Here is a 14,997-nt window from a genome sequence, read left to right on the forward strand (position 1 = left end):
CATTTTCTTTATCCAGTCTATCACTGATGGGCAATTAGGTTGATTCCATATCTTCACTATTGTGAATAGTGCTGCAATGAACATACACGTGCATGTGTCTCTATAACAGCATGATTTATATTCCTTTGGGTATATACCAAGTAATGAGATTGGTGTATCAAATGGTATTTCTATTGTTAGGTCTTTGAGGAATTGCCACACTAGCTTCCACAGTGATCGAATTAATTTACACTCCCACCAACAGTGTATAAGCCTTCTTTTGTCTCCACAACCTCACCAGCCTCTGTTATTTTTTTTGACTTTTTACTAATAGTCATTCTGACTGGCTTGAGATGGCATCTTAGTGTGGTTTTGATTTGCATTTCTCTAATGATCAGTGGTGTTGAACTTCTTTTCATATGATTGTTGGCCACATTTATGTCTTCTTTTGAAAGTGTTCATGTCCTTTACCTACTTTTTAATGGTTTTTTTTTTTTGTGTGTGTGTGTGAATTTAAGTTCTTATAAATGCTGGATATTAGATCTTCGTTTGATGCATAGTTTGCAAAAATTTTCTCCCATTCCATAGGTTGTCTGTTCACTCTGTTGATAGTTTCCTTTGCTGTGCAGAAGCTCTTTAGTTTAGATAAATCCCATTTGTCAATTTTTGCTTTGGTTGCAGTTGCTTTTGGCATCTTTGTCATGATATCTTTGCCTGTGCCTGTTTCCTGAATGGTATTGCCTTGGTTGCCTTCCATGGTTTTTATAGTTTTGAGTTTTACATTTAAGTCTTTAATCCATCTAGAGTTAATTTTTGTGTATGGCATAAGGAAGGGGTCCGGTTTCAGTCTTCTGCATATGGCTACCAGTTATCCTAGCTCCATTTATTGAATAGGGAATTCTTTCCCCATTGCTTGTTTTTGTCAGGTTTTTCAAAGATCAGATAGTTGTAGGTGTGTGGTCTTATTTCTGCATTCTCTATTGTTCCATTGGTCTATGTATCTGTTATTGTACCAGTACCATGCTGTTGTGGTTACCATAGACCTGTAGTATAGCTTGAAGTTGAGTAGTGTGATGGCTCCAGCTTTGCTCTTTTTGCTTAGGATTGCCTTGGCTATTTAGGCTCTTTTTGGTTCCATATGAATTTTAAAGTAGTTTTGTCTAGTTCTGTGAAGAATCTCAATGGTAGTCTAATAAGAATAGCATTGAATCTATAAATTGCTTTGGGCAGTATAGCCATTTTAATTATATTGATTCTTCTTATTCATCAGTATGGAATGTTTTTCCATTTGTTTGTGTCACCTCTGATTTCTTTGAGCAATGTTTTGTAGTTCTCCTTGTAGAAAATTTTCACCTCCCTACTTAGTTATATTCCTAGGTATTCCTAGCTATATTGCTATATTCCTAGGTATGCTTTTTGTGGCAGTTGTGAATAGGGGTATGTTCCTGATTTGGCTGTCAGCTTGGAACACATTCTTCTACACCTGACATTTTTATGATTGGTATTTCATAAAATTTGTGTGTGTGTGTGTGTGTGTGTGTGTGTGTGTACATGTAGCTAGAGTTGCTATTATCATCTTAATAAGCTTTTTTTGAGTATTACTAAAGGCTAAGTGCTATGCTAAGAATACAAGGGTGAAACATGATCAAATCCTTGTGGTCGTAGTATGATGGGAAGAATATACATGTGATATTAGTAAAACAAAAGAAAGTGTGATAAATGCACAGGATATAGAGGGGAGGTAATGTTTTACCTGGGAACTTGAGGGACTTGAAGCAAGGGAAAGAGAATGGGCATAGTGGAAAAAAATATATACCATTTGAAGATCAATGAATTGTTCCATGTGACTGTGATTGATCTGATTGTGTCACTTATCTGCACTAGACTTTTTATTTTAAGATAACTGTAGACTTACAGTCAAAGAAGGCTGAGCATGATGGCTTGTGCCTGTAATCTCAGCACTTTAGGAGACTGAGGCAGGAGGATTGCTTAAGGCCAGGAATTTTAGGCCAGCCTGGGCAACGTAGTAAGACCCCACCTCTATTCTATTAAAACCATTTTTTAAAATAAAGAAAAATAAAAAAGAAATAATACAAACAGATACTGTGTATCTTTCATATATTTTCCCCCAATGGTAACATCTTGCATAACTATAGTACAATATCACAATGAGGACATTGACTTTGATACAATTTCTTTGTTATTTTTCTCTCTGGAAGATCTATCCAATGCTGAAAGTCAGGGGTTGAAGTCTCCAGCTATTACTGCATTGGGGCCTATCTCTCTTTTTCATTCTAATAATATTTCCTTTTTATATCAGAGTGCTGCAGTATTTGGTACATATATATTTAAAATTGTTATATCCTCTTACTGAATTGACCCCTTTATCATTATATAGTAATCTTCTTTGTCTCTCCTTACAGTTTTTGTCTTGAAATCTGTTTTGTCTGATATAAATATAGCTACTCCTGCTTTTATTTTTTTTTTGTTTCCATTAACATGGAACATGCTTTTCCATCCCTTTATTTTTAGTTTGTATGTGTCTTTGTAGGTGAAGTGTGTTTTTTGTAGGCACCATATCAGTGGGCCTCGTTTTTTCATCCATTCAGCCACTGTGTCTTTTGATTGGAGAGTTTAGCCCATTTTCATCAATGTCATTATTGATAAGTAAGGACTTCTGCCATTTTGTTGTTTTCTGGTTGTTTTGTGGTGTTCTATTCTTTCTTTCCTTCCTTTCTGTCTCCCTTTAGTGAATGTGATTTTCTCTGTCGATATGATTTAGTTTCTTGCTTTTTATTTCTTGTGTATCCATTGTATGTTTTTTGGTTTGAGATTACCATGAGGCTGGCAAATGCTATCTTATAACCCATTATTTTAACCTGATAAGAACTTAACATTGCATAAACATACAAGCAAAAAGAAAACTAATAAAAATTCTATGCTTTAACTTTGTCCCCCTACTTTTAAATGTTTTGTTGTTTCTGTTTATATCTTATTGTACTGTCTATGTCTTGAAAAGTTGTTGTAGTTCTTAATTTTGATTGGTTCATTGTTTAGTCTTTCTACTTAGGATAAAAGTAGTTTATACATCACTGTTACAGTGTTATAATATTCTGTGTTTTTCTGTTTATTTACTATTACCTGTGTGTTTTATACCTTCAGGTGATTACTTATTGCTTATTAATGTTCTTTTCTTTCTGATTGAAATACTCTCTTTAGCATTCTTATAGGACAGGTCTTGTGTTGATGAAATCCCTCAGCTTTTGTTTGTCTGGGAAAGTCTTTATTTCTCCTTCATATTTGAAGGATATTTTTGTTGGATATACTATGCTAGGGTAAAAGGATTTTCCTTCAGCACTTTAAATATTAGGTTGGTGCAAATGTTATTGTGGTTTTTGCCATTATTTTTAATATGTCATGCCACTCTCTCCTGACCTATAACGTTTCTGTTGAAAAGTCACCTGCTGGATGTATTAGAACTCCATTGTATATTGTTTATCTTTTTTGCTGCTTTTGGGTTCCTTTCTTTATCTTTGACCTTTGGGAGGGTGCCTTGAGGTAGTCGTCTTTGGGTTAAATCTGCTTGGTGTTCTATAACCTTCTTATATTTGAATATTGATATCTTTCTCTAGGTTTGAGAAGTTCTCTGTTATTATCCCTTTGAATAAACTTTCTACCCTTATGTCTTTTTTTTTTTTTTTTTTTTTTTTTTGAGACGGAGTTTCGCTCTGTTGCCCAGGCTGGAGTGCAGTGGCCAGATCTCAGCTCACTGCAAGCTCCGCCTCCTGGGTTCCCACCATTCTCCTGCCTCAGCCTCCCGAGTAGCTGGGACTACAGGCGCCCGCCACCTCGCCCGGCTAGTTTTTTGTATTTTTTAGTAGAGATGGGGTTTCACCGTGTTAGCCACGATGGTCTCGATCTCCTGACCTCGTGATCCGCCCGTCTCGGCCTCCCAAAGTGCTGGGATTACAGGCTTGAGCCACCACGCCCGGCCCCCCCTTATGTCTTTTCTACCTCCTCTTTAAGGCCAATAACTCTTAGATTTGCCCTTTTGAGGCTGTTAAGGCATGCTTTATTGTTGCTTTTTTTTTTTTTTTTTTTTGTCTCCTCTGGCTATGTATTTTCAAATAACCTGTCTTCAAGCTCACTGATTATTTCTTCTTAATCAATTATACTGTTAAGACTCTGATGCATTCTTCAGAATCCCAATTGCATTTTTGAGCTCCAGAATTGCTGCTTGATTCTGTTTAACAATTTTAATCTAAATTTAACAATTGTTAAATTTATCTGATAGAATCTTGAATTTCTTCTCTGTGTTATCTTGAATTTCTTTGAATTTTCTTAACACAGCTATTTTGAATCCTCTGTCTGAAAGGTCACATATCTCTGTTTTTCCAGAATTGGTCCCTGTTGCCTTATTTCATTCATTTGATGAGGTTGTTTTTTCCTGAATGATGTTGAGCTAGCGGATGTTCTTCAGTGTCTGGGCATTGAAGAGTTAGTCCATTCTCTTGTTACTAATAAAGACATGCCTGAGACTCAGTAATATGTAAAGGAAAGAGGTTTATTGGACTCACAGATCCACATGACTGGGGAGGCCTCACAATCATGGCAGAAGACAAAGGAAGAGCAAAGGGGTGTCTTACATGGCTGCAGGCAAGAGAGCTTGTGCAGGGGAACTCCTATTTATAAAAATCAGATATCATGAGACTTATTCACTACCACAAGACCAGCATGGGAAAGACCCACCCCACGATTCCATTACCTCCCACTGGGTTCCTCCCATGACACATAGGAATTATTACAATTCAAGGTGACATTTGGGTGGGGAAACAAAGCCAAATCATATAATTCTGCCCCTGGCCATCCCAAATCTAATGTTCCTTTCACATTTCAAAACACAATCATGCCTTCCTAACAGTCCCCAAAGTCTTAACTCACTTAGGCATTAACTCAAAAGTCCACAGTCCAAAGTCTCATCTGAGACAAGGCAAGTCCCTTCTGCCTATGAGCCTGTAAAATCAAAAGCAAGTCAGTTACTTCCTAGATACAATGGGGGTACAGGATTGGTGTAAATACACCCATTCTAAATGGGAGAAATTGGCCAAAACGAAAGGGCTACAGGCCCCATGCAAGTCCAAAATCCAGCAGGACAGCCAAATCTTAAAGCTCTGAGATGATCTTCTTTGATTCTATGTCTCACGTTCAGGTCATGCTGACGTGACAGGTGGGTTCCCATGGTCTTGGGCAGCTCTGCCCCTGTGGCTTTGCAGTGTACAGCCTCCCTCCCGCTGCCTTCATGGTCTGGCATTGAGCGTCTGCATCTTTTCCAGGCACACAGTGCAAGCTGTTGGTGGATCTACCATTCTGGGGTCTGGAGGATGGTGGCCTTCTCCTCACAGCTCCACTAGGCAGTGCCCCAGTGGGGACTCTGTGTGGGGGCTCCAACACCACATTTCCCTTCCACACTGCTCTAGCAGAGGTTCTCCATGAGGGCCCCGCCCCTACAGCAAAATTCTGTCTGGACATCCAGCAATTTCCATACATACTCGAAATCTAGGCAGAGTTTCCCAAACCTCAATTCTTGACCTCTGGGCACCTGCAGGTTCAACACCATTTGGAAGCTGCCAAGGCTTCAGAGGGACTTGCACCCTCTGAAGCCATGGCCCAAGCTGTGCCTTGACCCCTTTTAGCCACACTGGAGCAGCTGGAACACAGGGCATGAAGTCTCTAGGCTCCACATAGCAGGGGGCCCTGGGTCCCAGCCCACAGAAACATTTTTTTCCCCCATTTCCGCCTCCAGGCCTATGATGGGAGGGGCTGCCGTGAAGGTATCTGACATGCCCTGGAGACATTTTCCCCATTGTCTTGATAATTAACATTTGGCTTATCATTACTTATGCAAATTTCTGCAGCCAGCTTGAATTTCTCCCCAGAAAATGGGTTTTCTTTTCTATTGCATCGACAGGCTGCAAATTTTCCAAACTTCTATGCTGTGCTTCCCCTTGAATGCTTCGCTGCTTAGAAATTTTTTTCCCTGGATACCCTAAATCATCTCTCTCAAGTTCAGAGTTCCACAGGTCTCTGGGGCAGGGGCAAAATGCCACCAGTCTCTTTGCTAAAACATAGCAAGAGTCACTTTTGCTCCATTTCCCAACAAATTCCTCATCTCCGTCTGAGACCACCTCAATCTGGACTTTATTGTCCATATCACTATCACCATTTTGGTCAATGCCATTCAACAAGTCTCTAGGAAGTTCCAAACTTTGCTACATCTTCCTGTCTTCTTCTGAGACCTCCAAATTTTTCCAACCTCTGCCTGTTACACAGTTCCAAAGTTGCTTCCACATTTTCAGTATCTTTACAGCAGACCCCACTCTACTGGTACCAATTTACTGTATTAGTTCATTCTCATGCTGCTAATAAAGACATACCCGAGACTGGGTAATATATAAAGCAAAGAAGTTTAATGGACTCACGGTTCCACATGGCTGGGGAGGCCTCACAATCATGGTAGAAAACAAAGGAAGAGCAAAGGGATATCTTACTTGGCAGCAGGCAAAACAATTTGTGCAGGGGAACTCCCATTTATAAAACCATCAGATCTTGTGAGACTTATTCACTATCAGGAGAACAGCACAGGAAAGACCTGCCCCCATGATTCAGTTACCTCCCATCAGATCCCTCCAATGATATGTGGGAATTATTATAATTCAAGGTGAGATTTGGGTAGGCACACAGAGCCAAACCTTATCAGGTAGATATTGTAGTCTTCACTACCTGGGCTTATTTGTACCCATCCTTCGGAAGGCTTTCCAGATATTTGAAAGGACTTGGGTATTGTGATATAAGCTGTATCTGCTTTAGGGGGCACACTAAGCTTAGTAATGCTGTTGTTCTTGCAAACTCATAGAGGTACCTCCTGGATGGTCTCGGACAATATCCGGGAGAATCCTCTGGACCCCAAGTGGAGACTCTTGTTCTCTTCCCTTACTTTCTCCCAAACAGAGTCTCTCTCTCTGTTCTGAGCCACCTAAAGTTGGGAGTGGAGTGTGGCTACTACCACTGTGACTGTGCTGGGTCAGATCTGAAGCTCACATAGCACTGGGTCTTGCCCAAGCCCTACTGTAACCACTCCCTGGTTACTGTGTATGTTTGCTCAAAGCCCTGGGTTCTACAATTAGCAGGTGACAAAGCCAGCCATGCTTGTGTCCTTCCCTTCAGGGTGGCAAGTTCCCGCAGGCCCTAGGTGGGTCCAGAGTTGCCATCCAGGAGTCAGGGACTAGAGTCAAGCACCTTAGAAATCTACCTGGTGTACTATTGTACTGTGGCTGAGCTGACACTCAAAGCATAACTTGTAGTGCTTCCCACTGTTCCCTCCCCTTTCCAAAGGTGGAGGAGCCTTACCCCACAACCACCATCATCATGGGCCATGAGGAGTTCTGGCAGCCATCCCATGTATGATTTATTTGATAAAAGTCTACAGATATGCCCCCTTACTGGTTGACATGCAAATATGTAATTTTGAATATTTCCAAGTCTGCAAGTAAAGGTTCCGAAATATAGTATGGAATGACCACAGAGATCTATACAGAATACCTTCTGATCCTAAACTAATTATGGACTTTGGATTCTCTTTCACTCCCAATCTGTGTTCATATCGGGAGAGATATCCATCTTCTTCCTATTTTACTTTATTTTTAAAATTTTTGAAATTTTTTTAGAGATAGGGTTTCACTTTGTCAGTCAGGCAGGAATGCAGTGGCATGGTCATGGCTCACTGCAGCCTAGAACTCCTGAGCTCAAGTGATCCTCTCACCTCAGCTTCCCAAGTAGATAGGACTTACAGGAACATGCCACCATGCTCAGCTAATTTAAAAATTTTTTCTGTAGAGACAAGCTTGGCATGTTGCCCAGGCTGATCTTGAACTCCTGGCCTCAAGCAATCCTCCCACCGTGGCTTCCCCAAATACTGTGATTATAGGTATGAGCCATCATGCATAGTCATTCTTCCTATTTTAAAGGGAAGTAATTTTCTACCAGGCCTTGAAATATGGAATAAGAATTAGTCTTTGGGCTGTGGCGTTAAGGGGAAGACCTGGTCCAAGAAGCAATTACCAGCAGGCTCTTACAGCTGGAGTTAACCCTATATCCAATAAAGTGTTAGCCTACATACTGAATACCATGATATCTATCCAATTAAGTGTGGCCTTAATATTGTGCCAGACACTGTTTTCCCTAAGTTTCTGGCAGTAATGTTGGTCTTTGATTTATATAAATTATTATAAAATTAATTCTTACCTTCAAATTTAAAGCTTGAAAATAAATAATATGCATTATAACCTACTTTAGTAGCATACTTAAGCATTATAAAAATGTTTATAGGCCGGGCACGGTGGCTCATGCCTGTAATCCCAGCACTTTGGGAGGCCAAGGCGGGCAGATCACAAGGTCTGCAGATCAAGACCATCTTGGCTAACACGGTGAAACCCTGTCTCTACTAAAAATACAAAAATTAGCCAGGCATGGTGGCAAGTGTCTGTAGTCCCAGCTACCTGGGAGGCTGAGGCAGCAGAATCGTTTGAACCCAGGAGGCAGAGGTTGCAGTGAGCTGAGATCGCACCACTGCATTCCATCCTGGGCTACAGAGCAAGACTGTCAAAAAAAAAAAAAAAAAGAGTTTATATGTTTTAAATGTTAATTTTATTCTACCAATTTTTATTATAGATAAATGCCAAAGTGCCTAAAAATTATCCCAAGTACATTTCTTATTTATTTTACTAGAAACTGTAAGTTGTTTTAAAAATTCCTTTATGGATAGACAGATTTCTTTCCCTCCCTCCCTCCCTCCCTCCCTCCCTTCCTTCCTCCCTTCCTTCCTTCCTTCCTTCCTTTTTTGGAGTTTCGCACTTGTTGCCCAGGCTGGAGTGCAATGGCACAATCTTGGCTCACCACAACCTCCGCCTTCTGGGTTCAAGCAATTCTCCTGCCTCACCCTTCCGAGTAGCTGGGGTTAGAGGCACCCGCCACCATGCCCAGCGAATTTTTTTCTTTTTAGTTTTCTTATCAAGCAGCTAATAATTTGAACATAATTTTACTTATGGTGTTTTTCCCAATGTATATTGCCTTTTTATATGAGTGAATGGAATTGCAGGCAGCTGACATATCATAAAAAAATATTTTTTCAAGGCTAGGCAGTAGAGAAAGAAGTAGAAGTTATTAGAAAAGGAGTATGGCAAGACTGTTAATTGTGAGCACAGCTATTATGTATTTTGTAGGCTTTTCATTTTTGAGGCTTATTGTTTAGTTCAATCTTACATTTATTTTTGCAACAAACAGGGCACCAAGATTCTGTGTTACTCATTCACCCTCAACAAAATACGCTAGTGCTGAACTGAAATTCTGGCACCTCCGTCAAGCAAAACCAAGGAAGGATATTGACCCTTTTCCACAAATGGCAACCCTCTTGCCATTAAGACCCAAATCTTGCATTCCACAGATACCTGAGATCCAGGTAGGGTGTACATTCATGCCTTGATCTCTACTAAGTTTGTAGTAAAATATGTATGCTTGAGTGTTTGTGCACTGATAATTTTCATTATAAGCTTTGTTGTGATTGTTGCTAATGTATAAGCTGCAACATTTAGGAAATAAGAAAACCTACAGTCTGTTCTTTACCAAGCAGCCAAAGTGAGCCTTTAAAAATATATAATCATGGCCGGGCACGGTGGCTCACGCCTGTAATACCAGCACTTTGGGAGGTTGAGGCAGGCGGATCACGAGGTCAGGAGATCCAGACCATCCTGGCTAACATGGTGAAACCCCATCTCTACTAAAAATACAAAAAATTAGCCGGGCACGGTGGCAGGTGTCTGCAGTCCCAGCTACTCGGGAGGCTGAGGCAGGAGAATGGCATGAACCCAGGAGGTGGAGCTTGCAGTGAGCTGAGATCACACCACAGCGCTCCAGCCTGGGGAACAGAGCGAGACTCCATCTCAAACTAAAAAAAAAAAAAAAAAATAAATATATATATATATATATGTGTATCTAAAATCATGCCACTCATCTTCTCAAAATTCTCCAGTGGTCTTCTTTTTCACTCTGAATAAAATCCAAAGTCTTAACACAGTTGTATAAGCTCCTGCTAACCCTCTGACTTCATTTCCTACCACTCTAACTTACTTCATTCCAACCACATTGGTGTCCTTGTTCTTCTTTGAAGACACCACAGAAAAATCTCCAGGGCTTTATGCTTGCTGTTTGCCTTGCTTAGAGCACTCTTCCTCCAGATATGCACATGGCTTTTCCCCTCACTTCCTTTAGGTGTCTGCTCAAGTGCCATTTAATCAGAGAGGCTATTCTTGAGGCTTATTATTTCTATATAAGCACACTTATGTAGAATAGCTCACATACCGTCCATCACTATCTATACCCTTTGCCCTCCTTTATTTTGCTTTACTATATTTATTACAATGTGATTTATCTCTTTATTGTCTTTTACCTCCTACTAGAATGTAAAGAACTTTTCTTTAAGTGCATTTCACCAGTGCCTAGAACAGTGCCTGGCACATAATAGTTGCTGAGTAAGTATAAATTAAATGAATGAGTGAGAAGTAGCAATAGCTGAATTATAAGTCATGAGCATTTTTTCAAGTGAGGAAAACAGTACAAAACATAAAGGGGAAAAGTTCAAAAAGAGACGAAAAGTTAACTAACTTTGTAGAGAAGAAATAACCCTACATTTTGGCATATAGATGTAGTAACTGTAGATACTACCTGTGTTTCCGAAGTAAAGAGCCTTATTAGTCTTAGTGGCCGTTAAAGGTGTCACATGTTAACTGTTATTGGCCATATAGTCACATACAAACCTCTTGGAAAGATTGCTTTATATTCAGATGTCTTATTTTAAAATGCAGGAAGATATATAATGCAGTTTTTAAAGTTTTACTTCTACAAGTAGTGTTTTAGAGCTGGAGGGACCTTAACCCTGTCTGTGGTTTAACTCTGGAAACATTAGAATCACCTGAAGAACTGTTCAGACAGACCAGTGCCTGGGTCTCACCTTCAGAGATTCTGATTTAATTGATCTGGAATGGGTCAGGGTGACTTTGTAAAATCAGGGGATTGGCTTACAACTGAAGTTCTCAACCCTTCCTGAACATTAGAGCCACATTTTAGAAGCTGCAATTTATTAAGATTCTCAGGTGATTCATATGTGAAGCACTACTATCGACTGGTAGTTCTCAAGCTTTAGCATTCAGAAAAGTCAGTTGAAGAACTTGTTAAAATAGAGATTCCTGGGCTTCACTCAGAGATCAAAATCCAGTAGTCCTGGGGTGGAACCCAAGGATTCATTTGCTTTTCTTTTTTTCTTTCTTTTTTTTTTGGAGATGGAGTTTCATTTTTGTTGCCCAGGCTGGAGTGCAATGGTATGGTCTTGGCTCACTGCAACTTCTGCCTCCCAGGTTCAAGCAATTCTCCTGCCTCAGCCTCCCAAGCAGCTGGTATTACAGGCACCCACCACCACGCCTGGCTAACTTTTTTTGTATTTTTAGTAGAGACGGGATTTCACCGTGTTGGCCAGGCTGGTCTGGAACTCCTGACCCAGGTGATCTACCCGCCTTGGCCTCCCAAAGTGCTGGAATTACAGGCTTGAGCCACCCCGCCCAGCCTTATTTGCATTTCTAACAAGCTCTCTGCCTGGTGATGCTTTTGCTGCTGCTCTGGGGACCACATTTTAAGTTAATGTCACTTTAGTGCACGAATGTCTCCTCATCTTGGAGCTGTAGTACAGGAAGCACATCATCTGATAGCATATGAACATTTGTACAAATAACATTATCAAGCTGAAAAGAAAGGGGGAAGAAAAAATAAGTGATGTGGTTAATGAAAGGAACTCGAATAAGAGAACAGTGCCAAAGGAGTGGGCAGAGATTAGCTTGTGTGAAAAAGTGGTATAAATGTGACTTCTCATCTGTTGTCTTCATTTGACTTCCTGAAAATTATTACTATATGCTGTCATTGATGTTTTCTAGTTGAACAACTTATTCTGATCTCACTCTCTCTCTCCTTGGCAGAAAATACTCTAAGGAATAGACCTCAATTCCATTTTATTTTTCCATTACAGAAACTAAGGTATAACTTATATACAGCAAAATTCAACCTTTTTAGTGTATAGTTCTGTAAATTTGGACAAAAGTATACATTGTGTATCTACCATCACACTCATGCTGTAGAGCAGTTCCTTTATACCGCCCTACGCTGCAATCCACTGTGACCCTTTCTTAGTTTTGTTTTGTTTTGTTTTGTTTTCCCCACCCATCCCCATCAGTTACCTTCTGGCTACTTCTAGCTTTCACCTAAGCCAGCAAGCTCAAAAAGTCTAATATAGGCCTTAGTCAATATAATATGTTAGTTTTTTTATTTTAAGAAGCCTTAAAAAATTATTGTGGTAGAAAACGTAATATAAAATTTGTCATCTTAATCATTTTTTATATGTATGGGTTCAGTAGTGTTATATTCACAATGTTGTGAAACAGATCTCTAGAAGCCTTATTTATTAAGAAGCCTTAAAAAATTATTGTGGTAAAAAACATAACATAAAATTTGTCATCTTAACCATTTTTTATATGTATGGGTTCAGTAGTGTTAGTTATATTCACAATGTTGTGAAACAGATCTCTAGAACTTTTTCATCTTGTAAATATGACTCTGCCCATTAAAGACCAACTCTCCTTTTTCCCATCCCCACAGCCCCTGGTAACCACCACTCTACTTTCTGTTTCTATAAATTTGGCTACTTTTGTATTATATACTTTAAATAATAAGCTCAGCCTCCTGTGGTAACTCTCATTTACAGAGTGTTGTTTAATGTCATGCCGTGTTCTGAATTACTAAAACAGATGTAAGCCCTTATATATGGGAAGTTATATATAGAATATACTTGTTATTAATTTTGTTTATAGAATTCTTAAAAAATTATTAGTAGTTATTACATAGAGTATATATAAGGCTTTATTGTTTGTTCTGGATAATAAAACATTATAAGTATATTCCTTGCTTTCTTGCAATGTATATAATATTCTAATGGAAGTTGACATATTAGAAAAGTTTTGTATGTTTTTGAAATTATAAAAAAATAATAAAACTACTGTAAATTTGGAAACTGGAGAAGAGACAAATCACTTCTGATCTCACCCACTTCCAGACAACTACTAACTTATTTTCTTTTAGGCTTCTTCTGTGAATTTTTTTTTTTTTTTTTTATTATACTTTAAGTTCTAGGGTACATGTGCTTAACATGCAGGTTTGTTACATATGTATACATGTGCCATGTTGGTGTGCTGCACCCATCAACTCGTCAGCACCCGTCAATTCATCATTTATATCAGGTATAACTTCCCAATGCAATCCCTCCCCCCTCCCCCCTCCCCATGATAGGCCCCATTGTGTGATGTTCCCCTTCCCGAGTCCAAGTGAGCTCATTGTTCAGTTCCCACCTATGAGTGAGAACATGCGGTGTTTGGTTTTCTGTTCTTGTGATAGTTTGCTAAGAATGATGGTTTCCAGCTGCATCCATGTCCCTACGAAGGACGCAAACTCATCCTTTTTTATGGCTGCATAGTATTCCATGGTGTATATGTGCCACATTTTCTTAATCCAGTCTGTCACTGATGGACATTTGGGTTGATTCCAAGTCTTTGCTATTGTGAATAGTGCCGCAGTAAACATACGTGTGCATGTGTCTTTGTAGTAGCATAATTTATAATCCTTTGGGTATACACCCAGTAGTGGGATGACTGGGTCATATGGTACATCTAGTTCTAGATCCTTGAGGAATTGCCATACTGTTTTCCATAATGGTTGAACTAGTTTACAATCCCACCAACAGTGTAAAAGTGTTCCTATTTCTCCACATCCTCTCCAACACCTGTTGTTTCCTGATTTTTTAATGATTGCCATTCTAACTGGTGTGAGATGGTATCTCATTGTGGTTTTGATTTGCATTTCTCTGATGGCGAGTGATGATGAGCATTTTTTCATGTGTCTGTTGGCTGTATGAATGTCTTCTTTTGAGAAATGTCTGTTCATATCCTTTGCCCACTTTTTGATGGGGTTGTTTGTTTTTTTCTTGTATATTTGTTTGAGTTCTTTGTAGATTCTGGAAATTAGCCCTTTGTCAGATGAGTAGATTGCAAAAATTTTCTCCCATTCTGTAGGTTGCCTGTTCACTCTGATGGTAGTTTCTTTTGCTGTGCAGAAGCTCTTTAGTTTAATGAGATCCCATTTGTGTGTTTTGGCTTTTGCTGCCGTTGCTTTTGGTGTTTTAGACATGAAGTCCTTGCCCATGCCTATGTCCTGAATGGTACTACCTAGATTTTCTTCTAGGGTTTTTATGGTATTAGGTCTGACATTTAAGTCTCTAATCCATCTTGAATTAATCTTCGTATAAGGAGTAAGGAAAGGATCCACTTTCAGCTTTCTACTTATGGCTAGCCAATTTTCCCAGCACCATTTATTAAATAGGGAATCCTTTCCCCATTTCTTGTGTTTGTCAGGTTTGTCAAAGATCAGATGGTTGTAGATGTGTGGCCTTATTTCTGAGGGCTCCGTTCTGTTCCATTGGTCTATATCTCTGTTTTGGTACCAGTACCATGCTGTTTTGGTTACTGTAGCCTTGTAGTATAGTTTGAAGTTAGGTAGCATGACGCCTCCGGCTTTGTCCTTTTGACTTAGGATTGTCTTGGCAATGCGGGCTCTTTTTTGGTTCCATATGAACTTTAAAGCAGTTTTTTCCAATTCTGTGAAGAAAGTCATTGGTAGCTTGATGGGGATGGCATTGAATCTATAAATAACCTTGGGCAGTATGGCCATTTTCACGATATTGATTCTTCCTATCCATGAGCATGGTATGTTCTTCCATTTGTTTGTGTCCTCTTTGATTTCACTGAGCAGTGGTTTGTAGTTCTCCTTGAAGAGGTCCTTTACATCCCTTGTAAGTTGGATTCCTAGGTATTT

General features: G+C 39.5%; 1 protein-coding gene across 1 annotated transcript in view; it reads left to right on the forward strand.

The window, feature by feature from the left end:
• LOC111520891 (regulator of G-protein signaling 22) overlaps positions 1-14,997 on the forward strand; it is a 110,681-nt gene that overhangs the window by 17,501 nt on the left and 78,183 nt on the right. Inside the window, 1 exon segment of the mRNA XM_031935957.1 lies at positions 9,319-9,493. Coding sequence (XP_031791817.1) covers positions 9,319-9,493 — 175 coding nt within the window.

The sequence above is a fragment of the Piliocolobus tephrosceles genome, chromosome 7 (assembly GCF_002776525.5).
Source record: "Piliocolobus tephrosceles isolate RC106 chromosome 7, ASM277652v3, whole genome shotgun sequence".
NCBI lineage: Eukaryota > Metazoa > Chordata > Mammalia > Primates > Cercopithecidae > Piliocolobus > Piliocolobus tephrosceles.